The sequence below is a fragment of the Solanum verrucosum genome, unplaced genomic scaffold, assembly GCF_900185275.1.
Source record: "Solanum verrucosum unplaced genomic scaffold, falcon-dt-bn FXZP01000086.1, whole genome shotgun sequence".
NCBI lineage: Eukaryota > Viridiplantae > Streptophyta > Magnoliopsida > Solanales > Solanaceae > Solanum > Solanum verrucosum.
In genome coordinates this window covers 1,075,312-1,101,742 of record NW_026020100.1, presented here as the reverse complement: position 1 = coordinate 1,101,742, position 26,431 = coordinate 1,075,312, and the positions used below count along the sequence as shown (strand labels likewise).

The following is a 26,431-nucleotide window of genomic DNA, read 5'->3' as shown; positions in this document are numbered from 1 at the left end:
AAAAAATCTTTAATTTATCATTTAATTAATTTTTCCACAATAAATTCCCAATATTTTTAGATTGGTAAACCATTGGTGATCGATTTTATTATTGACTAGTACAATAATAAATGAGTTGTGTTAGGGTTCGGCACACCTTAGCTATTGTTTGGCACACCTTTGACCTTAGCTTGACAGAGGATGAGTTTGTTAAATTTTGACAGATTTAGGGCACGTTTGACACTATAAAAAAGTGGAGATACGCCAGTATCTATTAAATGACATTTGAAATAAATATTGGAAATAAAAAAATGAGATAAGTGTCAAAAACACATCTAAATTATACCTTTTTTTTAGTTTCATACCTAAACTGTTGAAAGTGTGAGTTTCATACCTAAACTATCACTTTTTAGTTTGAGAAACACACCTCTCTCTTTTGCACCACTCTCATCATGGTGGTATTTATTTATGTTATATTCGTACACTAGTAGAAATTTTTTTCTAAAAATATATGTACGTACATATCTAACACAAAATGAGAAAAATATAAAAATAAAATAAAAATTAGGAGCGGAGGGTTAAATAGGATGGAGTAGAATTTTTATTTTTTTAAAAATAAAATAATATCAATTATTTTTGGGGGGTGGGGATGAGTGGGTGGTTTTTTTTTTGGGAGGGGAGAAGATGAAGTATGAATTTTTTTAAAAATATTTTATAAAAGGATTGGGAATTGTCTAGGGGGTTACCTGGAGGAGGTGGTGGAGTGGGGTAAAAAATAATAATTTATCACCATATATATTCAATCTTTTTTGTATAACTTTTTAAAGTTTGTATAAACATGTAGTTTTCGAATTTTGTATAATTAATATGTATAATGTAATTTGTATAATATAATTTGTATAATTTTTTAAAGTTCAGATGTTTATGTTTGCATAAATTCGTTATATTGAGTTTTATCATATTTGTATAATTCTGGAATTTGTATTACTCAATTATACAAATACAAGCGAATTATACAAACGTACCCGCGAATTATACAAATGAGATGCCATTTATACAAATTATTGTCTCTCTCGCTCACCTCTCTCCTGCCTTTCCCAATCTCGCTCACCTCTCTCCTCCCTCTCACATTCTCGCTTTCCTCTCTCCTCCCCTAACATGTAGCTACGAATCGTAATTAGCAAACTATAACTATAAAGTCTAATTAAATTATTTTGAGTGGCTATATACGAAAATTCCCTTTTTTTTGGCATGAAGTTTCACATAGACATCTCAACTGGAGATGTTCATTTTAAACCCCTCATGTAGGGTTTCGTTATGTCATTTTGACATGGTGAGTGTAATACACTCAAAGTCAGTGCGTGAAGAGCTTTTTTCAGGCCAACAAATTATTTTTAAAACACTGTTCATCTTCTTCCCTCTTTCTTTGTGATTATCTCATCCACCACACACCATCAACCCACTGCCGCTGCATCATCGCCATTAATCTTATTAAAATTGAAGTAATTTTTAATTTTTGAGATCTGAAAATCACCACCACAATCATCTTCTTCTCATTTTGTTTCTTTAGATCCAACAATTAAATTTCAGTGCCACAAAATAATTACTCTATTTCTTGTTCACATATTTGAATCCTATGCACATATGAGAAATGCAAAAAAAAAAAATTCTTCCATTGTTACTGATTTTTTTAGAAGTAAAGAAGAGAAAAAATTGTGCTTTTATAAATTAAATTTTTCAATGTAATTAAATTATTTTGAAAGTGTTTCTTGAAAAGACGATGGAGTGAAAAAGGGGTTGAGGTTGGGGTGGGTGGGGGTAAAGAGGATGGACGATCTAGTGGGGGTAGAGGAGCGATTGGGGTTGGGATGGGTGGGGTGGAGAAGACGCCTGGGTTGGTTGGGTGAGGAAGACAAGGGTGAGTTTCTTGAAAATTAGAAGTGATGAATTTCTTTTTACTTAAAAGTCATTAGTTTAGAATTGTTTTTACATATATGACATGTGTCTTTGTTTAATTCGTCACTTTGACACGTCATCGGCAAGTGTATTACACACACTTTGTATTTTTGGATGATTGTTAAAAAACTGTCATGACACAACGGAACCCTACATAAGGTGTCTATAATGAACAAAACTCAGTTAAAATGTCTAAGTGAAACCTGGTGCCAACTTTACGGGGCCACCTATGGGTTAGCCTAATTTCTTTTTCTCGTTGATTATTTTGAATTCATGTTGCATAGAGTCAATTTGAAGAAACGTTTCTTATTAAAAAAAATTTATATTCAGAACTCGAACTCGAAATTGATTAAGAGTGAAGTGAAAGTAAGGACTAAGGAGGGTGGGGTGGTGGAAATGGGACCTACAAGATTAAAGATGAAAAAAATTAAAAAAATATATTTTCATTCATATTGAACAGTCTAGGGGTGTACATGACCGGGTTGGTTCAGATTTTTTCAAATATCAAACCAAACCATTTGTATAAAAAATTTAAATTTATAAACCAAACCAAACTAATAAAATTTGGATTTTTTTGGGTTTTTCAACCTCGGGTTGGTTCGAATTTTTCATATACCAAACCATTTGTGTCGAATTTTTGAATTTTTTAATCAAACCAAACTAATAAACCTCGGATTTTTTTTCATCAGGTTTTTGGATTTTTCTGGGAAAGTATTCATACAAACATATAATTAACTTGTGCTCCAAATATTTCTTTAGTCCCACCAAAATACAACTATCTAAGGTGTTTCTTAATAAAATAACACAAAATATGAGATTAGTGATGATACTAAAATATTCAATAAAAAATAATAATGAAATCATATAAAATAAATATTGCAAATTGATAAATCATAATGAAAATGATCATAATTTAAAAGTACTAAATCATGCTAAAATAAGTATTGATTACATGATTAAACATTAAAGAAAAATTAAAATTAGATTTTGTATTTTAAATGTCTAAACCAATTTAAAACTAAAGAACAAATATTCAACATTATTGTCATTCTTAGTGTTTAATTAATTTATTTTGTTAGTATTAGTATTGATTTGATTTCAAATTGAACTTTATTAGAGTTACTAATATCTATGGACGATAACCTTTATTGGACCATTCAAAATGTCAAGTCTCAAAAAACTTGAAAAAATATGTTAAAAGATAAAAATTATGAAAACGTGTAAGTAATATTTAGAAATTACATCAAAGTAAACACTTTTATGTATAAAATAAATTTTAAAAATAATATATATAATGTCGGGTTGGTTTGATCTCGGGTTGACTTTTTTTAGTTAAAACCAAACCAACCTAAGTATAGTCGGATTTTTTTTTCCAATACCAAACCAAGTTAAACCAAATCATTAGTCAAATTTGTTTTTCAATTTGACTCAATTTGTGGTTTGATTCGGTTTTCGGTTCAATTTTGTACACACCTATAGTCCTATAAAATGAATTTGTGTAAAGACACTATCTCAAAAAATGGATCCCTTTATTCTTTATTCACTAGCATTTGCACTTCTTTACACTTCTCTCTATTTCATTTTCTTTATTCTCAAAGGCAATTACTCCAATAACAAACACACAAATCTTCCACCAGGCTCAAATGGATGGCCAATTCTTGGAGAAAACATTGACATGGCTTACTCATCATCCCCAGAGAAATTCATTCATGACAGAATGGAAAAGCACTCATCACAAGTCTTTAAAACCTCCCTCTTCGGTGAAAAAATCGCGATTTTTTGTGGCTCTAGTGGTAACAAGTTCTTGTTTTCGAATGAAAACAAACTTCTTACCACATGGTGGCCAAAGTCTCTAACCAAACCACTCCTCTGTCCAACTCAATCTCAATCTCAAAATTCTATCAAAAAAATCGCTCTTTTAAATCGCGAATTCCTTCTTGAGATCTTAAAACCCGAAAATCTCAAACAATACATCCCTTTTATGGATTCCATGGCTCGTGATCACTTAAAACAAGAATGGGTCCCTTTCAAAGAAGTCAAAATTTACCCTCTAGTCAAAAAATATACTTTCAGCTTAGCTTGCAAATTACTCTTATCAATAGAGGATTTTCGACACGTTAAAAAGTTATCGGACCCTTTCGTTCTTGTAACGTCCGGGATGTTTACCGTGCCAATTAATTTACCCGGAACGCCTTATAATCGAGCGATAAAAGGGGGAAAAATGGTACGTGAGGAGCTTATGAAGATTATTAAGGAGAGGAAGATCAATGAGAAAAATAATTATAGTAATGACTTGTTGTCTCAACTTACAAGTTTTAGTGATGAAAATGGTCAATTTATGAATGATGCAGAGATTTACAATAATATTATAGGGTCACTTGTTGCAAGCTATGATACTACAAGTGCTGCTATCACTTTTGTCTTGAAATATCTTGCTGAGCTTCCAAATATCTTTAACGAGGTTTATAAAGGTACTAATTAATTCTTTATGGTTTTAGTAGTTTTATGCACTCGCAGATAAAAATTATTTACATAATCAGATCACTATTTCAGTGAGAATCTTTTTTTACTAAGCATTTTTCTTGTGAGCTGGTTCAGTGAGAAATGAGTGATAAAATCATGTTTTATGGTACAAATTTTCTAACTAATTTGTTGTGAAAAAAAAAACCTTTGTTTTAAATAGTGCGCTGTAAGGACTTATACATCCTTTTTTTTTGTGTGTGTGTGTGTGTGTGTTTGGAATAGAACAAATGGAAATTGCAAAGTCAAAAGGTGAAGGAGAGTTGCTAAATTGGGATGATATCCAGAAAATGAAGTATTCATGGAATGTTGCATGTGAAGCATTACGGCTAATGCCACCAGCTCAAGGTGCTTTTAGAGAAGCAATTACTGACTTCACATTTGGAGGATTTACTATACCAAAAGGATGGAAGGTACGTTTCGAGATAATATTTCAGATGGTCACTTAAACTGATCAGTTAATTTTTTTTTCTAATTAACTAATGTTTATATTGGACAGACATTTTGGAATGTGTATTCAACACACAAAAATCCAAAATATTTTCCAGAGCCAGAAAAATTTGACCCTTGTAGATTTGAAGGAAGTGGACCAGCACCATACACTTTTGTACCATTTGGTGGAGGACCAAGAATGTGTCCAGGAAAAGAATATGCAAGATTGGAAATTCTTGTTTTTATGTATAATGTTGTTACCAATTTCAAGTTAGAGAAATTGGTTCCACATGAAAAAATTATTTACCAATCATCACCTGTACCTCTCAATGGTCTCCCTGTTAGGATTCAACCCCATGGAAATTGAGCTTCAATCATCATTTGTGTCTCAGTTGCATGGTGATTGTCATCTCGTTACTTATTCAACCGAACCTATGAATACAATCAATAAAATTTTCATGTCGCACGGGGTTCCGCGCCTTGCAGCGGATATCCTAATTTAAACGAATTTTAACGGCGTCAAAAAAAGTTATCCTTTTTGTTTGATAATTAATTTTGTTGCCCTTTTGGAACAATTTAATACAAATTTAGTTTTTTTCAAATACAATTGACATAAAATACGAATCTCTCATCTATATTTGATTGGATATAATTGATACATAATAAGAATGACTACACTCATATGAATACAAATACAAAATAGTTTTTCGAACACAATTGATTAAAAAAACTTTCACTTATATTTTGATTGAATACAATTGATACATAATACATTTGAATGAATTTCTTCTTATTAATTGGCAAAGAGAAGGGGAGAAAAGGGAGATAGTTTGCTATAAAACCAACATATTGTGGTTTATTGTAATTTTTCTAAACTGTAGCTATATTTTTCATAAATATGTTGACATTTTTGCCTTGTTCCATAATTTTTCCTTAGTTTTAAGAGTGGATATAAATGGGCCAAAAAGATGAATAATAGAATAGTTTTAAAATCTTTTCGAATAGTTCAAGAGTACTTTTGGCCATTTTCCGTTCAAAGTTGAAATTGCCTAATTTGACTCTACTACCAATTAAAAGTAAAAAAAAAACTCCACATTTCAATATTTTCTCTCTAGTTCTTTTTCCCAAATCTCTCCACTCTCTCTACTGTTTCTCCATTGCTATCTCCTATACTTGTTTAAGAAATTTATTTGACTTGTACGATTTCAACATCTGGCAATTCTTCGTGCAAATTGGGGGTATAATATCTTATTGCTCTCTCTTGCATCTTATTAGAAGTCAGACCTGCTCCACAACTTCTCTGCTTATTGGGTTCGGACAGTTTCCTTGTCGGGTTCTAGATCTCCGCTACCGCTCTATGGATGGTTCCGAAAAGACTCTTCTTGAATCCATGGAACTTGATGAATCAATTTTCGGATCGAAGTTCTTAATTGTCTGTCATTCTCAATTCTAAATAACCAAAATACGTATTCATTATTTAGGTATTTATCCTAATTGCATATGTAAAACAAACTTTTTATTTTATTTTGCTTATTTTGTATTTACAATATCACTTTGTATACCAAATAGCTTGTATTTAGATTTGATTTCGTATTCGTCCTAATGGTATACCATCAAGCTTTGTATTTTTATTTGATTTTGTATTCATTCTCAATTCTAAATAACCAAAATACAGTTTATTTATGTTATATATGTATTCAGCCTAATTGCATCAGTAAAATAAATTTTGTATTTTATTTTGCTCATTTTGTATTTTCAATATCACTTTGTATACCAGATAGTTTATATGTAGATTTGATGTTGTATTCATTTTCAATTCTGAATAATCAAAATACAGCTTATTTACGTATTCATTATATAAGTATTCATACTAATTGCATTAGTAAAATATATTTTGTATTTTATTTGACTCATTTTGTATTTTCAATATCACTTTGTATATTAGATAGTTTGTATTTATATTTGAATTTGTATTCGTCCTAATGGTATACAATCGGTTTTTGAATTGTATGGTCTAACTTTTCAATTGAAATGAGTATTTATCGTGCTCAGTTTGTAAAAAGAAGTTCATCCGAAGTTTCGAATACACAAAATCATATTTAATGAAGTTCATCCGAATACATTTCAGATAAAATTATATTTAAAAAAGTTCAAATTAGTAAGGATAAAAAACTAAGGGAAATATTTTTACCTTTTTTGAAATATTTTCTCTCATGATTCTCTCCATTCTGTTATTAAATGTTTGTATTCTTTCAAATTAAATAAATACAATCAGCATAATAACAAACCAAATTATTGACATTTTAAATAAATATTGAAAGTGTTGACAAAGGGCCATATTAAATGTTAAAATATTGTTGTTTTGAAAATTTTCCCTTTAAAAATTGCTAAAGAAAAAAGGAACAATTCTTTTCTAAACGGACTACGAAGGAGAGGGTATATTTTCTTGATAAATTCCCATTGTTTTTAGATTGGTAAAGCGTTGGTGATCTCTGGAAATGCATGCATATAGAACATTTTATTATTAATTCAAGAAAGTTAAAAACAACTCAAGGACATTTTATTATTAATTCAAGAGGAAAATTACAAACAAGAAAAGTTCTAATAGACAAGAGAAAAAATACAAACAGGAAAAACTCTGCCAAACTTCATATCATACTGAGTTGAATTGAGCCTGAGTGAATCTAAATTAAAAGACATACACTGATCATGCTATGATTATAGTATGGAGACTATGAGTATAAGTTTTAATAGACAAAGTCTCCATACTTATCACCAGCTTGATCGGAGTATGTATCCATTATCCGTATATTAGATAGGATTAAAAATAAGTTGAACATAAATACATTTGATACAAAATACAAAAATAGTTTTTTCGAATACAATTAATATACAATACAAACTCTCACTTATCTTTGATTAAATACAATTGATACATACTCCATCTGTTTCAGAAAGCATGACCTACTTTCCTTTTTAGTTTGTTTAAAAAAGAATGATCTTTTTCTTTTTTTGGTAAAATTTTAATTTCAGCTTTCCACGTGTCATGTTTACGGCTATAACATTAAAGGACAATTTTGTACATTTAACATAACTTTAATATAGGATCACAAGATTCAAAATTCTTATTTATTTTCTTAAACTCCGTGCTAAGTCAAATTAGACCACTCTTTTGAAAACGAAGGGAGTAGTAAATTTGAATGAATTTCTTCTTATTGGCAAGAGGGAGAAAGTTTGCTATAAAACAACATATAGTGGTTTATTGTAATTTTTAAAAATGTTTCATAAATATGTTGGACATTTTTGCCTTTTTCCATAACTTTTTTTTCTTTGTTGGGAGTAGAAGTGAGACAAAAGGAGTATTTTTAGACAAATAGATAATGAGGGGTATTTTTAAAAAAATTCGAATGGTTTAAGGGTATTTTTGACCTTTTTTTCGTTCAAAGAATTGTTCTATTTCAATTGAAAAGGCAAAGGTTTAAGAACAAATATATATCCTACTTGCCATGTAAAAAGTCGAAATTAAAAAAATGCTAAAAATGAATAAAATCATTTTTTTAAACAGACTATAAAAGAGAGAGTATATTTCTTCCTTCATAACTTCCCAATATTTTTAGATTCGTAAATCATTGGTGATCTATGTAGTTCAGATCTCTGGAAATGCCTATTAGGATTTTATTATTAATTCAAGAAAGTTAAAAACAACTCAAGGACATTTTATAAAAAAAATAAAAAAATCAAGGACATTTTATTATTAATTTTAGAGGGAAAATTACAAACAAGAAAAAGGAAAAGGACACAATAAGGCATCCATCCAAACCTCATAACTCATAACTCTTAAGTTAGCCAGGTTAAATTTTAATTTATTCAAACATAATCGCCTTCCTTACAAGACTTAATCACTTTCACTAAGCCAAATCATAGTAAATTTCGATCAACCAAACATGAAAAAATTGAAAAAACATTATCAAGTGCATCTAATACACACCTTTTCAATGTTTTATCATTATTTTTCAAATATCATAACTCACGTAGCATTATATCATGACACATGTAATTATCAAAAGAGTGCTTACTATATATTATAATGGGAAAAAGGACAAATATATCCCAAACTATCGTAAATGGTATGCAGATACCCTCCGTCATACTTTAGGGACATTAGTGTCCTTACCGTCCAAAAACTAGAGCATATCTACCCTTTATACTAACGGAAATACACGTGTCATAATCTTATCCACCAACCCGACATCGGATCAATGGATAAGATTGCACCACGTGTCCTTATTTAATCTTCCGTTAGAGTGAAGGGCATATACGCTCTGGTTTTTGGACGGCAGGGGAACCAATGTCTCAAAAATATGAAAAAAAGTATCTACATATCATTTACGATAATTCGAAGTATATTTATCCTTTTTCTCTATTATAATTATAACTTCAAGTGCCAAAATAATTCCTCCGTTTCCGTCTTTCCAAGGCAATAACCATGATTCTCACTAGGACGGGACATCAAACCAAATCTAAATCAAAAGACATACATTGATCACACTGTGATTAGTACGGAGACTATGCTTATGAGTTTTAATAGACAAAGTCTTCATACTTATCACCAGCATGATCGGAGTGTATATTCTGTTTAATTATTAGATAGGATTAAAAGCAAGTTGAACATAAATATTTCTTTTTTGATTCCTTATATAATTTTTTTGCAATTCAAATTTTAGTTGAAAATCATTTTTTTTTTCATAAATTTAAACTGACGACAAATATAATATATATATATATATATATATTATTTTTTCTTTATCATAATCGTACTTATCTTCAATTTGAATTAAAAACAAAATTTTAATCATTATCTCACTTATCTTTAATTTGCATTTGAGTTGAAAAACGGATCTTTTACGAATATCTTTTAATTCTTTATTATTATATCCAACTTAAATTGAAGATAATTATCTTTTACCTCTTTATCATTATCCACCTTACCTGCAATTTGAATTTGAGTTGAACCGTAAATATCTCTTTATAAATAAAGTATTTTTTTTTAATATTAAGATTGATTTTGTTTTCATTCTTTCATTGAGTTGTATATTGTATATGATATATTTGCTGAGAAATTTATTTATTGAGGCACCTCAAGTTTATTTTTGTGATTATGCACTATTGTTTGATTTGAGGCATGATTTAATGTTTAACACTTAAATTTTAGTGATGTTCAGGGAGAAAAAGCTAAAAATAGTCTCTTATTTTAGGTTTAAACTGAGAGCGATCCTTCTTCTTTTACCTAGAATATTAATAATTTTATGTTCATATTTATAAATATGGGTGCACTTTTGATCCTTCGCCAAACTTTCGATTCATGATCGGACAAGCTACTCCAATATTACAAACACAGAAGACTATTAATGCTTCGAATAAAAATAACTTTGAATCTCAAGCACAAGAGGAAGTAATTTCGATCAAATCTATTTTCTATCAAGGACATATATAGCTACGTCACTTCTTATAATGTATCTTCTTTTTCTTTATTTGATTAAAATAAGAAGAATAGAAAAGTGTCAAAATATCCTTAAATTTTGTGAAATTAAATAAAAAAATTCTTCATTAATAGTTAGGTAAAAGAATACCCTTTCTGTTTACTGTTTGGCTCAAAAAATGGCATATGTTTATCAGGATAAGGACAAAGTAAAATAGAAACATTTTAGGATCAAAATATAAATAATAGAGATATTTTTTAAATTAATGACATAGACATTTTTTATAGGAAACTTATGCGATTAAACAAATTTATACTACTTAATTAGTCATCATAGTTATAGTTTGCTATAATTATCACTCGTGACTAATATTAACTGTTAATTACGTGGGATGGGTTCAAGTTTGTATGATTAGTCACATTTGTATAATTAGCCAGGTTTGTATAATTCGCAACTAACAATTCATTGTTTGATTTGTATGTATATGATGGTTTGTATTTGAATATGACGGTGATTTCCTTTGATTTTTGAGTTTTATCACCATATATATTCAATCTTTTTTGTATAGCTTTTTAAAGTTTGTATAAACATGTAGTTTTTGAATTTTGTATAATATAATATGTATAATGTAATTTGTATAATATAATTTGTTTAACTGTTTAAAGTTCAGATGTTTATGTTTGTATAAATTCGTTATATCGAGTTTTAAAATATTTGTACAATTTTGGAATTTGTATTACTCAATTATGCACATACAAGCGAATTATACAAACGTACCCGTGAATTATACAAACGAGATGCGAATTATACAAATTAGTGTCTCTCTCGCTCGCCTCTCTCCTCCCTCTCCCAATGCAATCTCGCTCACCTCTCTCCTCCCTCTCCCAATGCAATCTCGCTCACCTCTCTCCTCCCTCTCCCATTCTCGCTCTCCTCTCTCCTCCCCTAACATGTAGCTACGAATCGTAATTAACAAACTATAGCTATAAAGCCTTAAATTATTTTGAGTGGCTATATGCGAAAATTCTTTTTTTTAATCCAATTTCATCTAATTTAAAGACATTTTTAACCCTTTCGACCAAATATATATGAGTTTTAGGCTCCTATTTTCTGTTAAACATGCGCGTGATAGTTGGCTAAAGTAGTGTGCAAATGACATATATTCGTGGAAACATTCAATATTCAACTTTTGACCTTTTTTTATTTTCTTACTCTAATGTAATTTTTTTCCAACACTACAAAAAGTAAACTACAAAGCACTATGTTTCCACAAAAAATAATTTAAAACTCAATATTTAATTATTTTCATGATCTAATAATATAAAAGTTGATTCACCACTAGCTCCTATGATTTATTTTCTTTCTTTGCTCACACAGTTGCAATTTGTCTTTATATACAAATATTTTTAAAGTAACTTAGAGTTTATTTTTATTTTTGAGTAGTTCTTTGCATAAAGTTAATCGATCGAAGGAAATATAAGAGATATTTTGAATAAAGTTTTAATTTTTGCACCAATAGCATATGTTTAATGTTGCACTTCTTGTTAAACAGTTTTCTGCTAAATTTGAAAAACTCCTAAAAAAATATATTTTTATGACATTCTATAAGGAATGAGTCATAAAATCATATAAAAAAATAAAATAAATATCAGCAGACAAAAACGGACTTTGTAGTTGCTATAAAGGAGGAATAAAAAAACGTGATTTACCTGTGCTGCGTTTCTTTTAAAAAAAAAAATTGTAGATACTAACATATATTTTTTCTAAATTATTTTAATTAATTATCCTTAATAATAATGGATGATAACTTTATTTATGTTATTAGGCCAGCCCGTTCGACGCCCGACTATCTTAACTAGTTCTATCTATGAAAGTTTTTATTTTGAGCGAGGTACAATCAGGAGCGGCTCAAATCCATTGATGACCTAAGGTTAAAATTAAATTAGAGGCCTTAAAAAAAATTTAAAAATTTAAAATAAAAGCTATCAATTGAACAAGTAAATTCTTAAGTTTAGAATAATAAAAATGTAAGATTAGAAAAGAGAAAGTGAGAAAAAATAGAAGATAGGAAGAGAGAGGATAGAATATATAAAAATAAAATTAAAAAAAGAATAAGGTAAAAAAAAAAAGATAACTTGTACATTAAAAAAAAAAGTACACAACTTTTTATCAAAAAGGTAAAAAATAATTGTCAACTATCACTTCATTAATGCGGTTGGCATTTGTTGTCTTAGTTCTAATTTTTTTTTAAAAAATTTAATCCTACCTTATTAACTAAAAAATGGGGGCCCTAAAATTGGGGGCCTAAAGCCAATGACTTTTTTTTAACCCTTACCAGCCGCCCTGGGTACAATCAATAAAAGTTATATGAGGATCCATTAACATTTTGACACGTGGATTGTGGGTGACATTTAAAGCTATAAAATAAATCAAAAGGAGAGAGAATATGGGGTCCACGTCTAATACTATTAAATAAATTAGTAAAATATTGAATTAAAAGTGAATTGTGGGGCTCAATTTATCATATTCTAAGGAGAATTCTAGCACTCCTTCCTGGACTTTTCCTCTTCTTCTTCTTGAACATAAAACTCCTAAATTAAAAAAAAGTTTCATTCATTTCAAGCAAATTAGTTTCAGTAAAAAATCGTAGATGCATGTTCAACTATTTAAATTAAACATGCAATTTTCTTGAAGATTGGTGTTTCAACTATTTGGGATCTTGTCAATGTCAAAAAAAAGTTGATAGCATTAATGATGCTCAAGAAAATTGGAAAGTTGATGTTCAGATCTTGATTCTTTCCCTCTAAATCTTGCTCAATCACTTTGATCTTCGTCTATAATTTTCATTTGTCCATATTTTCCATATACAAATTTTTGTTAGCATAGATTTTCAACCTTTAAGAAGATAATAAAGATCGTCTATAAATGGTCTGATTTAATTGATAATTGATATGAATGCATATGTTGTTGCTTTTATTTTATTATTATTTTTAATAGAATTTGGTGTGGAATCAATATTTTCCTTTTAATTTTCAGTCAAACTTTACATTCTCTCTCCTTTTGATTTATTTTCCAGTTTTAAATGTCAATTGGGCCCACAATACATGTGTCAAAAAGTTAATGAATCCTCATACAACTTTTGTTGATTGTACCTCCTCGCTCAAAATAAAATTTTTCTATCCAAATAGTTAGAGATAAAAAGTTTTCTTTCACTATTGTGAATTCGCATCGCGTAGGTAAGGCTCAATTAAAAAAAAATATTTTTTATTAAGAATATTTTCATATCCAGAAAAGTCTAAACTTATGAAGTGAAAGTAAGGAGCGTGGGCCTGTGGGGTGGTGGAAATGGGACCTACAAGATTAAAGTTGAAAAGAAAAAAAAAATTCTTTCATTATTGAACACATTACACATCCATAGTCCTTTAAAATGAATTTGTGCAAGGACACTATCTCAAAAAAAAAAAATGGATCCCTTTGTTCTTTATTCTCTAGCATTTGCACTTCTTTACATTTCTCTCTATTTCATTTTCTTTATTCTCAAAGGCAATTACTCCAATAACAAACACACAATTCTTCCACCAGGCTCAAATGGATGGCCAATTCTTGGAGAAAACATTGACATGGCTTACTCATCATCCCCAGAGAAATTCATCCATGAAAGAATGGAAAAACACTCATCACAAGTCTTTAAAACCTCCCTCTTAGGTGAAAAAATCGCGATTTTTTGTGGCTCTAGTGGTAACAAGTTTTTGTTTTCAAATGAAAACAATCTTCTTACCACATGGTGGCCACCGTCTCTAACCAAACCACTCATGTGCCCAACTCAATCTCAATCTCAAAATTCTATCAAAAAAATTGCTCTTTTAAATCGTGGATTCCTACATGAGATCCTAAAACCCGAAAATCTCAAACAATACATCCCTTTTATGGATTCCATGGCTCGTGATCACTTAAAACAAGAATGGGTCCCTTTCAAAGAAGTCAAAATTTATCCTCTAGTAAAAAAATATACTTTCAGCTTGGCTTGCAAATTATTCCTATCAATAGAGGATTTTCAACACGTTAAAAAGTTATCGGACCCTTTCGTTCTTGTAACGTCCGGGATGTTTACCGTGCCAATTAATTTACCCGGTATGCCTTATAATCGCGCGATAAAAGGGGGAAAAATGGTGCGTGAGGAGCTTATGAAGATTATTAAAGAGAGGAAGAATGAGAAAAATAATTATAGTGATGATTTGTTGTCTCGACTTACAAGTTTTAGTGATGAAAATGGTCAATTTATGAATGATGCAGAGATTTACAATAATATTATAGGGTTACTTGTTGCAAGCTATGATACAACAAGTGCTGCTATCACTTTTGTCTTGAAATATCTTGCTGAGCTTCCAAAAATCTTTAACGAGGTTTATAAAGGTACTAATTCTTTATGGTTTTAGTAGTTTTATGCACACACAGATAATCAGATCACTTAAAATGTAATTATAGGTAACTTTAACTAATTTAGATTCCGTTTATCAAAGGATTCTAATTTGTTGGTAACCAACTTTTTTGTTGATAATTCTAGTTATTCTTATAGTAAATTGATTTGTAATCTAAAACAAATAGTAAGTATATGTTATAACATGTTAAATTACATAAATGATATGAAAATTTCATTTCATTGCGTTGCTGATGTATATAACTTTAATATATATGTTAGTTATTGACTTTGACAATTTTAAAGATTTTATTACACTATCAATATGAAATAACAAGTTAAATAATGCTTAAAATTAAGATGTATTTATTATTAACTTATGATTGTCATCTGAGCCGACAATCTCTCGAAAAGAACCTCTCTACCTCCACGAGGTAAGAGTAATAGGTTTGTGTACACTTGACTATCTATACTGAGAGTGAGCCTATTTTTTATTTTTTTTTACTAACGGTGAATATATAGGTTCTAAGGACTTATATATTATCTTCTTCTTTTTTTGTGTGTGGGTGTTTGAAATAGAACAAATGGAAATTAGAAAGTCAAAAGGTGAAGGAGAGTTGCTAAATTGGGATGATATCCAGAAAATGAAGTATTCATGGAATGTTGCATGTGAAGCAATAAGGCTAATGCCACCAGCTCAAGGTGCTTTTAGAGAAGCAATTACTGACTTCACATTTGGAGGATTTACTATCCCAAAAGGATGGAAGGTACCTTTCGAGATACTATTTCAGATGATCACTTAAAGTCTTAATTTAGTTTTCTAATTATGTTTATATATTGGACAGACATTTTGGAATGTGTATTCAACACACAAAAATCCAAAATATTTTCCAGAGCCAGAAAAATTTGACCCTTGTAGATTTGAAGGAAGTGGACCAGCACCATACACTTTTGTACCATTTGGTGGAGGACCAAGAATGTGTCCAGGAAAAGAATATGCAAGATTGGAAATTCTTGTTTTTATGTATAATGTTGTTACCAATTTCAAGTTAGAGAAATTGGTTCCACATGAAAAAATTATTTACCAATCATCACCTGTACCTCTCAATGGTCTCCCTGTTAGGATTCAACCCCATGGAAATTTAGCTTGAATCATCATTTGTGTCTCACAATATGTATGGTGATTGTCATCTCGTTGCTTATTCAACCGAACCTATGAATACAATCAATAAGATTTTCATTAGCTTCTTGTAATGTTATTTTTCCCCAATTGCATGACACTTTTCAAATGTCAATCATATCTCACCTAATACTTCCTTATATACTATTTTTTTAATGTATGTCCATGTCCTTTTATCTGGTTGTTCAGTCATAATCAATACTTTCATCATGGCCATTAAAATTTCCTTTGAAAGTGCTACGTATAATTGGCCATGCGAGAAAACATGTTGTGGAGATATAATTCAAGATTTGAGATTGTTTGACCATACACGCTTTAATTTATTAGTTTTTTATTACAAAATATAGATGTACTGAGAATTGCTTCCAAATGAATTTAAATGGATATCCTTCATTCTCTGGGTGATAGCGATTTTTTGGAATAAACACTTGCTTTATAGCATATTGTTTCGTTGTTCGTGTGTATGACATTGTTATCAAAACTTTTACAAATCAATCGTGTCCCATTACATAAACCATTTGATGGGTGCTTAAGCATCTATTTTTAATACACAATACAAGCTATTTGACTTATTTGAGTTCACTCTATTAGATTGATAGTGCTCCCTACACTAGAAAGACTTTTACGTTTAAATTAATTACTTATCTTAATAATAATCAATATATATTTCGAATGGACAATATAAGATTGGTCCCTCCATTTCATTTTACATCATGACAAGAAATTAAAAACTTTTTGAACTAGTGGATGGACCACATATTAAAATCATGATTTCAAATGGTGTGATATGGAACTAGTGTGATATGGGCATAATTTGAACTTATGATTTTAATTTTTTTTAAAATATAAAACTTGAATATTTTATTAAAAAACACTCATCATTTTAAGTTTTATGAAAAAATTCATGTTCGGTGTGAAGAGTAGGGATGTTCACGAGTCAGTTTGGATTGGTTATTGGTCAAAATTAAAACCAAACCAACTTAATCGGTTTTAAAATTATCAAAATCAAACCAAATATAATATATATTTATTGGTTTGATTGTTATCGATTTCGGTTCGGCTGTTCGATTATTAACCATAGATAAAAATAATCGAAACAGTTCATTCAAAATGTGAATAAAGTGACAACAATCCATTCAAAACGAAAATAGTTAGAATGACTGATATTACATAACGAAAATAGTTAGAATGACTAATATTACATAATTACCCCATTAAAGTAAGACTTATTTTTTAAAAAGACACTTGAACTTTGTAGGGGTCCTATTACCCCATTATTCTTATTTAGAATGAATTAATTGTCTCATTACGCTCCTACGTGGCATGCAGAGTGTAGTTCAATCTCTGATAGAGAGTGAACTGAACCAAAAAGTAAATAATATTTATTTAAGCATTTATTTAATTAGAAATATTATTTTTTCTTTCTTATTTATTTTATTGTACTTTCTCAATTCTTTATTTTTGTTATCTTCTTCCCAAATTTCAAAAGAACCAACTACCTCCACTCTATCTTCTTCAACTTAGAAGACCCATTTATTTCACTCATTTTTTTCCTTGTCTTCTTGCTTCTCTTTGTTACTTTTTCTTCTTTTGTCCCTTATTTTTTTCAAAATAATAATAATTGTAAACCTCCTTGATAACATTGTTCTTTTTTAAACATAAATAAATAAATTGTTATGTAGTTCTTTAGCATGTAAATAAAGAAATTTCTTCGATTTGAGAGTATTATAGAATTCCTTTACCTTCATCGCAATGGAGTTCTGCTGCATAATTATTATAATTTTGAAAAGGAGATGGTAGATTGGAGGTGATTATTAATTTTCAATTTATAATTTGTTAGTAATTTTATTTTTGAGTTAACAAAAATTTGATGATATTATGGTATTATAATAGTGACATGATGAAGACTACTCCGGAGAATTGATGAAGATGGCGGCTACGTCGAGGATTTCTGGGCAGCTAGAAGGACCGAAGAAGAGCAGAGGAGGGTAATGAAGAAAGAGAAAAAGAAAAAGAAAATGAAGTTAATAAAATAAGAAAAAAAACAAAAATGAAAATAAAGATAAAAAATTAAAATTTAACTCGTGGCAGATAATAAGTGGTGTGTGATTGCATTTCTTTTCTTGCAATTGAGGGTGGCTGAAAAATGGCATATTTACAACACTTTAAAATTGTTTAAGGGAGTACTAGGACCCCGCAAAGTTGAAGTGCCTTTTAAAAAAACATGTCTTACTTTAATGGGGTAATTATGTATTTTCTCTTGAATTTACTATGAATAAGCTTCAAAAATCATTATTTTGGCGGCCTAGAAGGAAGAGACAATGACATTTTCACTATCATTAATTATAGTCATAAACACTCATATACATGAAACCAATAAGATAAATATTCTCACATTGGGGACTTTTGCTTTCATAAGTAAATTATAAATAAAATTTGATGAAAATACATATAAGATCTTTAAAATTGTTTATTAAAATAAGGAAAAATGCATAAGTATCCCCCAGCCTATGCCCAAAATCTCTGAGACACACCTAACCTTTACTAAGGTCCTATTACCCCCCGAACTTATTTTATATATAATTTTCTATCCCTTTTCGGCCTACGTGGCACCATCTTGTGGGCCCAACGCGTGTTGACAATTTTTTCAAGGATAGTGCCACGTAGGCCGAAAAGTGGTAGAAAATTAATTAAAAAATAAGTTCGAGGGGGTAATAGGACCTTAGTAAAGGTTAGGTGTGTCTCAGGAATTTTGGGCATAGATTGGGGGGTACTTATGCATTTTCCCTTAAAATAATATGTTATGTATGTATAATAATTCAATATATGTATATAATTTATCGATTCGATACGGTTTTTCTTCAGTTTTTTCAAACAAAACTATAACCAACCCACATACTATCGGTTTTTAAAAATCTAAAACCAAACCACACCTAACCCAAATAAAATCGATTTAATTCGATTTTTCGGTTTGAATCAGTTTTTATCCAAACCGTGAACACCCCTAGGGAAGAGATTGTCCCTACTATATGAAAGATCCATTTGGATATATAGTGTCTAAAAAGTGTCCATTTTAACGCCGAACTCAATTATGGTTGCTCATTTGATAACATTATAGTATAAAATTGAGAAAAAAATTGATGATTTTCACAATTTATGAGATTTTAATATTTATGGAGAGAAAAAAAATACAAACTTAAATGTACAAACAAAAAACTTTAATTTTAAATTAAAATCATGATTTCATATAACACGTCTCCTCGATTTATCAAAAACCGTGCAATGTGCATTGCATGTAGTGGTGGTGGGGAGCGACAGTGTTGAATGCAGTGGGCAGCTAACAATATTTGACAGTTGATTTTAATATTTTCTTCACAAAAAGCCAAAGTTGGTGATGGCTAGCTTTTACTAGCAACAAAGTAAGTGGGATCCATTAATTTTCAGAAATAGGACATTAGTTGTTGGCGTTGCTTATCCTCATATATGTAAAACCGACCCTTTTGCTTCCTTTCCATTTTCTTGCTGTGTAATCCCACTCAGTTAAAATAGCAGGGGAAAAAATAGCATGTTTAATCTGGTTTGTCTTCATTACTTTTGCTTCTTATTGATTGGATTTCATCAATTGGCGGATTAATTAGGGCTTTAGTCTTGTTGTCCATTCATATTTGTTGTCCTAGTATTGCCCCTGTCCTTCCATTTTTGTTACTGTTTGTTATTCGAATATCATATTGTTCTCTGTTGTTTGGATTGTTTTTACTTTTGAGTCGAGGGTTTATCGAAAATAACATTGCGTACACTTTATCCTCTTCAGACCCCATTTTGTGAGACTACAGTGGGGATATGTTGTTGTTGTGTATACTCTATCCTCTTCTGACACTACTTTGCGGGACTACACTGTTGTTGTTGTAGTAGTTGGATCTTGGTGATGTTTTGGTGAAAGAAATGCTTACTTTGTTGATCAACTTGTAACAGAGTATCATTTTGGAGAAAGATTGAATTTTTATGTGAGTTCGATGTGTAAATAAAGAGAGCATATATGGGGGGGTTTTCAGGATTTTGTTTTGAAATCTTTGTTTCTATGTAATTTACTTTTCTGTTGGAGGTTGGTCTGAGGGTGGGGGTAGGATGTTAGATGGGGATGCTGTCATTTAGTTTATGGAAATTAGCTTCTAGTAGAAAAATTAAATGTAGGTTTCAATGAACTTGGTTAGGAATTTCTGTTAGAAGATAGGAGACGGCTTTCTTGTGGTAGTAATTGCGAACATCTCTCCTCTTCTCTTAGTGTGCACAGTTTGCTTACAGACGGCACGTCTCTCTATCTTAGTTTCTTTAAATTTCAAAGCACTTAAAGTGTATAAATATCTTGATTTGGGATTATGAACAGAATAGAGAGCTTTAACTAATTTTCTCAAATAACTAACTACACTCATTTCCGGATCACCAGACTAGGATTGAGCAACAAATTTCGCAATCTAAAACGCATATCGCATGGAACAACAGGCTAATCAAAGCAGTGATAATCATGATGTTACTGGAATAAAAGAATGGGATCCAAGAGCCATGCTTCGAAGTATGTCTTTTCTTGAACAAAAGATTCATCAACTCCGGGAGCTGGTGCGTATAATTGTTGACCACAGAAGTCTAGCTGGGATTCAGGGAAGTGACCTTTCAATTCAGCAACAACAGCTAATAACAACTGATCTTACCTCTATTATTATTCAATTGATATCAACTGCCGGGAGTCTTCTTCCAACCGTGAAGCATCAAGCGAATCCACCTACCAAGCAACTCGAGCAGTTTGGTGGTGCCTCCATTCTTTCTGAAACAGGTACTAATGTTGGTGCTCTGACATGTAATGTTAATGTGACTAAGGCAAAAGATCAGCTCAGCCATGTTGATCAAATGGGAGATTGTTCTGTTGATGAACATGAGGCGAAAGATGAAGATGAACCCCATGAGGAAGAGAACCTTCCTCCTGGTTCCTACGAGATTCTGCAGCTGGAGAAAGAGGAAATTCTTGCACCTCACACTCACTTTTGCACAATTTGTGGGAAGGGATTTAAGAGAGATGCCAATTTGCGGATGCACATGAGGGGTCATGGGGATGAATACAAAACTTCAGCTGCTCTTGCAAAGCCTCACAAGGATTCCAACTCTGGGACGACGCTTATTAAAAGGTATTCCTGTCCTTCTGTTGGTTGCAAGCGCAATAAAGAGCACAAAAAGTTTCAGCCACTGAAGACTATCTTATGTGTGAGAAACCATTACAGAAGAACCCACTGTGAGAAAAGATATGCTTGTAGTAGGTGCAATTTGAAGAAATTTTCAGTTATTGCAGATCTTAGAACACATGAGAAACATTGTGGTAAAGATAAATGGCTTTGTTCTTGTGGAACAACCTTTTCCAGGAAAGACAAGCTTTTCGGGCACATTTCCCTTTTCCAAGGACACACACCTGCAATTCCTCTAGATGAAACCAAAGGTCTTGCTCGGACATCCGATCAAGGCCAAACCAATGATGCAACTACAATGCCTGGAAATATAGATTTTGAGGTAAATGTTCAGAATGACAGTGGACTTCAAAATACTATGAATGTTAAAGGGAGTACAGATAACCCTGACAGTTATTTCTCATCTTTGAACTTTGAAACTAGCAAGCTTAACGAACTGCAAGAGTTTCCTCAACCACCATTTGAGGACCAAGAAAACTTATTCTCTTTTCTACTGTCAGGTTCATGTAATTACCCCCGGAAGGTTGGAAAAAACATAGGTTCTACTACATTGGAATAGTTCAAGTGAATTTGTCTTTGGTTTAATGCTGTCTAGTTTTCTTATTATGTCAGTTCTTTGTGAATAAATGACATCTTTCATTAGTGTGCATTGCTCTTTTTGACTGCTTAAAAATGTTATATCTGGCTTCGACTAGGTACTTGGCAAGTCAACAATATCAGAATATTTTTTTATTAATATGCTTTTAGTTACAAACAGACTTCATTAACATACTTCTCCTTAATTAGTTTCACAAGAGAATCTGGATACAGATGATAACAACTATTTAACAAAGTGCTGAACTAAAACTAACATTGAATTTGTTTTTGAAGATATTGGACTACAGATATAGATACATGTACAAAAGCTTCACAACGTTACCTGATTTCATTGAGAAAATCTGTGAATCATCTAGAATCAATTATGAAAAACTAGAAGTTTCAAAAGACAAAAACAATGACCATTTACATGTCTAGATGTGGTCATAAGATCTGAATTCATCTTTGACATCTTTGATAAGAAGGGGAACGCTCAGTTAGATGGTTCAGCTGGATGAACATATTTGCCTATGATAATTCTTATGGAGCAAGCAGCTTCCTTAAGGGTGAATCTCTACCTAGCTAACTGTGCTGCCTGAACAGATTTGCCTATAATGAGAATTATGAAGCAATATCAGCTTCAAGCCTTTTGCTGCTTGTCCTGACTTTGATGTCTTCCTTAGAGGTCCAAGAACAAAGTCATCCACACATGACCAAGTGCTTCCCCTGGGAGAGCTGTCTTTCCAGAGAAACCTCTCAGAGAATGGGTTCACCAGACTCTCTTGGAAATCTTCTGCTGTCTCACAGATTATACCCTGCCAATCAATAAACAAAAATAAATGTCAGTCTTGTTTTCTAAAGGGTGTGGTGGGATGTGGAAGGGAGGATATGCTGACATGTTGTTGTGGTCTTACTTCTGCCATCGCCTTGATCTTCATAGTAAGATCATTGCTAAGGAGAACAAGTTGTCCATCTCTGTTAGTTCTTTTGAAGAGGAGGGCATATTCAAGGATATGATCCTCTGCTGTGGGTGAAACAATTTCCGCTAGACCACAATGTGGAGAGGATAGAACTGAGCCGACTGGAAAGATGCCATTCTCCTCATTGAAAAAATACGGTGGTGCAGTTGCAGGAGGAGTTGGTGCCACTGGCCTTGTTTCCTCTACACAACTCTGCACATGAACCCATGATTTTGCATTTACCATGCAATCATCTATCCAGTCTAATGCTGCAAATACTTCTGTTGCTCTTCTGAAAAAGCTGGCACGTCTCTTCATGTAATCCAGTTCTCTTAAGACTAATATCAAGGAATAGATAAAGATCACATAAAGCGGTTTTGGAAAGAAAAGTTACTGAAATATTTGAGGATGTTAGGAACTTTTCTGAGGGAGTGCTAAAGTAAGTTCATTACCAATTCTGGGAATTATCAGGCAAGTCCCTTTCAGACCTTGCAAAAGCTGCAAAGCTTTTCTTGACTCTTTGGTTAACAAAGAGGTGATATCCACTACCATGGTCCACCTCCTTTTCTCTTCCCTGGCATTGTTATTCTGTGGATATTGTTTTAACGATAGATTAGAAATCTTAAAGAAGTTATTTAACATAAGAAGCATGTCAATGAACTTACAGCAAAGGGGCATGCCTCAATGATTTCTTGACACTTGACTGGTTTAGCATTCAACTTGACCTTCCGTTCTGGAGATTCTGATTTGGTCTTGTTGGGGGAGTTGGCCACAAGCAGAGGTTGAAATGGTACTCTATCTGTTCTGTTCTTCAGCATGGTTACCTCCATTCTTGCCTTATTTCTAGAAGCAAGACTAGCTGATATTTTCTCTTCAAGAACTTTGTCATTCAAATTTTCTTTCGCAAATGGTTTTCGTTGCTTTACCTCCTCTATGTTTCCCTTCTTTATTGATCTCATTGAATAACTATCAGGTGTCATATTCTCTTTATCTGGAGTGAAAATTTGTTCACTATTCTTACTCATATTTGAGAGAATTGTAGATGATTCGACATTTTCTGTGTAATATTCAAGACCTTCAGCTTGTGTGAGTATGGAATCAAAAGTCTCTTTCATTGGGGAAGATCTAAAAGATTTTGGATTCTTAATTTGTTCTGAACAGCTCATCTTCTTCATTGACCTTGGTGAATGAGTGTTTGCGTAAAAATCCACTTTGTCCAGAGTAAAATTCTCTTCACCATTCTCATCCATACAACAAGAAAGCATAGGTTTTGTAGTTTGTCCATCAGTAAGACATGAGTTCTTCTCGGACCCAAGTAAGAGAGAACTAGGAACATGGTTCTCTTTGTCTGGAGTGAAGGCATCTTCTTCATCCTTGTTTCCTCTAGAAAAAGGATCATTGAAAACTGATTCCATTGCAACCTTCTCAGGATCAAGTGTGTGAACTTCAGTATCAATGTCAACTTTTTCAATAAAAGCTCTATCTCGACCAGTTTGAATCTGAACACTGGAACATTTTCCCCGTCTAGACCAAATGTTCAAACATCTTTGCTGAGATCGTACTGGAGTACTATCTGCATTTTCTGTTCGGATCCCTCCTGAGACAAGAAGGGCTCGCGGACTGCTGTTTTCTTGGTCAGGTTCGTAAGCAGGCTGCAGCAAACTGATTTCACTCTCTCCATGTATTTTCTCAAGTGGATTTATGTTTACTTCCTCATCACCATAGGGAAATGAGGACTTCATCTCCTCAGGCATTGGAGGAGCTGACGGAGTTGGACATTTAATGTATGGCAACAAACTCGAACAAGAAAATGATGAATCTTGATCCTGCATCAAATCATCACCCTCATTCTGAAGAGCAAAGCCATTCTCATCCTAGAAAAAATATATGATAAATTAGACACTAAGGGGACAAAATAGTTGAAAACATACAGGTGTATACTACTACTACTACTACAGCTCACCTGATGTTCTTTCTCATCCATTTCTTTGAATGGTTCTGCCTCACCTAGTGGAGCTACAAATGGATTCTCCAAATCATATGCGCGACTTATTGGAATCCAGTGCAGCATGTATTCCCTTCTTGAACCTCCTAGCTTCATCTTATCGCCCTCTTTCAACTCAACTCGAACCCCTGGTTCAATCTTGTTTCCAGAAATCCATGACCCATGGACTGAAGCAGCAACAAATCATAGTGAGAAACTTGAGAAACAATAAAAAGAAATGTGAATTCATGGATTTCTTGTCTAGTCAAGAGAAAATGATTTTCAAGGAACAACAATACATTCATAAAAATCCCTAATATGCTAGACTAAGAAAAAACTGATGTAAAATTTCACTTTTTGATTTAAAATCGTCCTAATTGTAGAAAAATAACCTTCTTTTGGGGCGGACTAAAAAGGGAAGTATCATGCAAATTGGACAAAAAGAGTATTATCTTTCTGGTATGCTGACCTCATACAAAATCAAGAAATCTACATACTTAATACTGAAACAGCAAGAAAAATTTCTCAAAGGCAGAGTTTGATTTAGGAGTTACCCGAAGACAGATCAATAACAGAGAGGGAATGAGAAGAGGGATTAGAGTGAATTCGGAGGTGAAATCTGCTAATGCTTGGGTGTTCCAATACAATGTTACAATCTGGGTGTCTTCCAACTACCAAAATCTCTTCAAATTCTTGATTTGCTGTGATTGCAACAGGTGTTGCCGGGGGATTGTCAAGAAGAAAGATGTTCTTGAGGATGGCGCCATTCTTTAGCACTGTAAACACTGGAATCTTCTTCTCATCTTCACTCTGCGAATTGGGTTTTCCCAAAGATTCTTGCTTTTCCGCCATGGGAGAGAGAAGAGAAAGAGACAGAGGATTTGTTACAAAGAAAGGGATAAGAGGGTTGTGTTTTTGAAATGAAATCTTGAAAAAGTGACCGTTAGCTGTAATAGAGTTTTTTTTTTTTTGTTGTTGTTTTCTTAGGGTGGATTTTTTTTTTTTTTTTACATATACGGCTTGAGACTTCTAGTTAAGGGTGGACTATTTAGGGTTAAAAAAATATAGTGCTTGAAATTTGAACTTAGAGCCTCAGAGTGAATTTTGAACCTCCTCAACAACTAATCTAACCTTTGTAATAGTTATTGACTCTCCAGATCCATCCTTGTCTATGCACCTATATATTTTTTTATGACAAGAAAAATCCGCAGCCGCTACTCTTTGGGTGCGCGCACAAGGTAAAACCCCCACTCCTATGCAATAGTTCGCAAACCACATAGGAGAGGTAACCCGCACTAGACAAGCCTGGTGCGACGAGCTCGACCCAGAAATGTAAATCCCTTGCTTTCGCTGGCAAGGGGTTTCGAACTTGAGACCTCCAACATTAATGTATCAAGCCTAAACCACTGGGCCAACCCGAAGGGTGTCTATGCACCTATTTTACTTGGTATGTGCACACATTTTGTGTGTGTAACCCCACACAATTTTAAAGAATCATACAAATATTACTCCATTATCATAATCTTTGCGACATTCATGTGATGTAGTTTGACTTGACATTAAATTTAAGAAAGATAGACTAACTTTTGAAATTTTTGGTTTATATAAATAAGTACTCTCTCCGTTTAAAAAAGAATGACCTAATTTTACTTGACACGGAGTTTAAGAAAATAAAGAAGACTTAAATCTTGAAGTCCTAAATTAAAGTTATGTCAAC

At 32.0% G+C, this 26,431-nt stretch overlaps 3 protein-coding genes across 6 annotated transcripts; 2 read left to right on the top strand and 1 right to left on the bottom strand.

The window, feature by feature from the left end:
• The first annotated feature begins 3,454 nt into the window (after positions 1-3,454).
• LOC125824902 (beta-amyrin 6-beta-monooxygenase) lies at positions 3,455-15,947 on the top strand. 3 transcript variants are annotated; one of them, XM_049504246.1, is made up of 4 exons: positions 3,527-4,406; positions 4,681-4,707; positions 15,391-15,551; positions 15,630-15,947. In XM_049504246.1, the coding sequence occupies exons 1-4, from the start codon at positions 3,611-3,613 to the stop codon at positions 15,933-15,935; spliced, it is 1,290 nt and encodes a 429-aa protein (XP_049360203.1). In that variant the 5' UTR covers positions 3,527-3,610; the 3' UTR covers positions 15,936-15,947. The 3 variants fall into 3 exon arrangements, with proteins under 3 accessions (XP_049360201.1, XP_049360203.1, XP_049360204.1); XM_049504244.1 differs by lacking the exons at positions 15,391-15,551; positions 15,630-15,947 and adding an exon at positions 4,955-5,254 and having other exon boundaries at positions 3,455-4,406; positions 4,681-4,868; XM_049504247.1 differs by lacking the exons at positions 3,527-4,406; positions 4,681-4,707 and adding an exon at positions 13,832-14,780 and having other exon boundaries at positions 15,364-15,551.
• Positions 15,948-20,032: 4,085 nt separating this feature from the next.
• Positions 20,033-21,902, top strand: LOC125824907 (protein SENSITIVE TO PROTON RHIZOTOXICITY 1-like). 2 transcript variants are annotated; one of them, XM_049504252.1, is made up of 2 exons: positions 20,033-21,141; positions 21,235-21,902. In XM_049504252.1, the coding sequence occupies exons 1-2, from the start codon at positions 20,453-20,455 to the stop codon at positions 21,752-21,754; spliced, it is 1,209 nt and encodes a 402-aa protein (XP_049360209.1). In that variant the 5' UTR covers positions 20,033-20,452; the 3' UTR covers positions 21,755-21,902. The 2 variants fall into 2 exon arrangements, with proteins under 2 accessions (XP_049360209.1, XP_049360208.1); XM_049504251.1 differs by having other exon boundaries at positions 20,033-21,902.
• Positions 21,903-22,096: 194 nt separating this feature from the next.
• On the bottom strand, positions 22,097-25,586 carry LOC125824894 (FHA domain-containing protein PS1-like). The gene is made up of 6 exons (XM_049504235.1): positions 25,269-25,586; positions 24,694-24,902; positions 23,396-24,604; positions 23,183-23,318; positions 22,686-23,068; positions 22,097-22,586 (listed from the first exon to the last, which is right to left on the bottom strand). The coding sequence occupies exons 1-6, from the start codon at positions 25,564-25,566 to the stop codon at positions 22,350-22,352; spliced, it is 2,472 nt and encodes an 823-aa protein (XP_049360192.1). The 5' UTR covers positions 25,567-25,586; the 3' UTR covers positions 22,097-22,349.
• Positions 25,587-26,431: the final 845 nt, after the last annotated feature.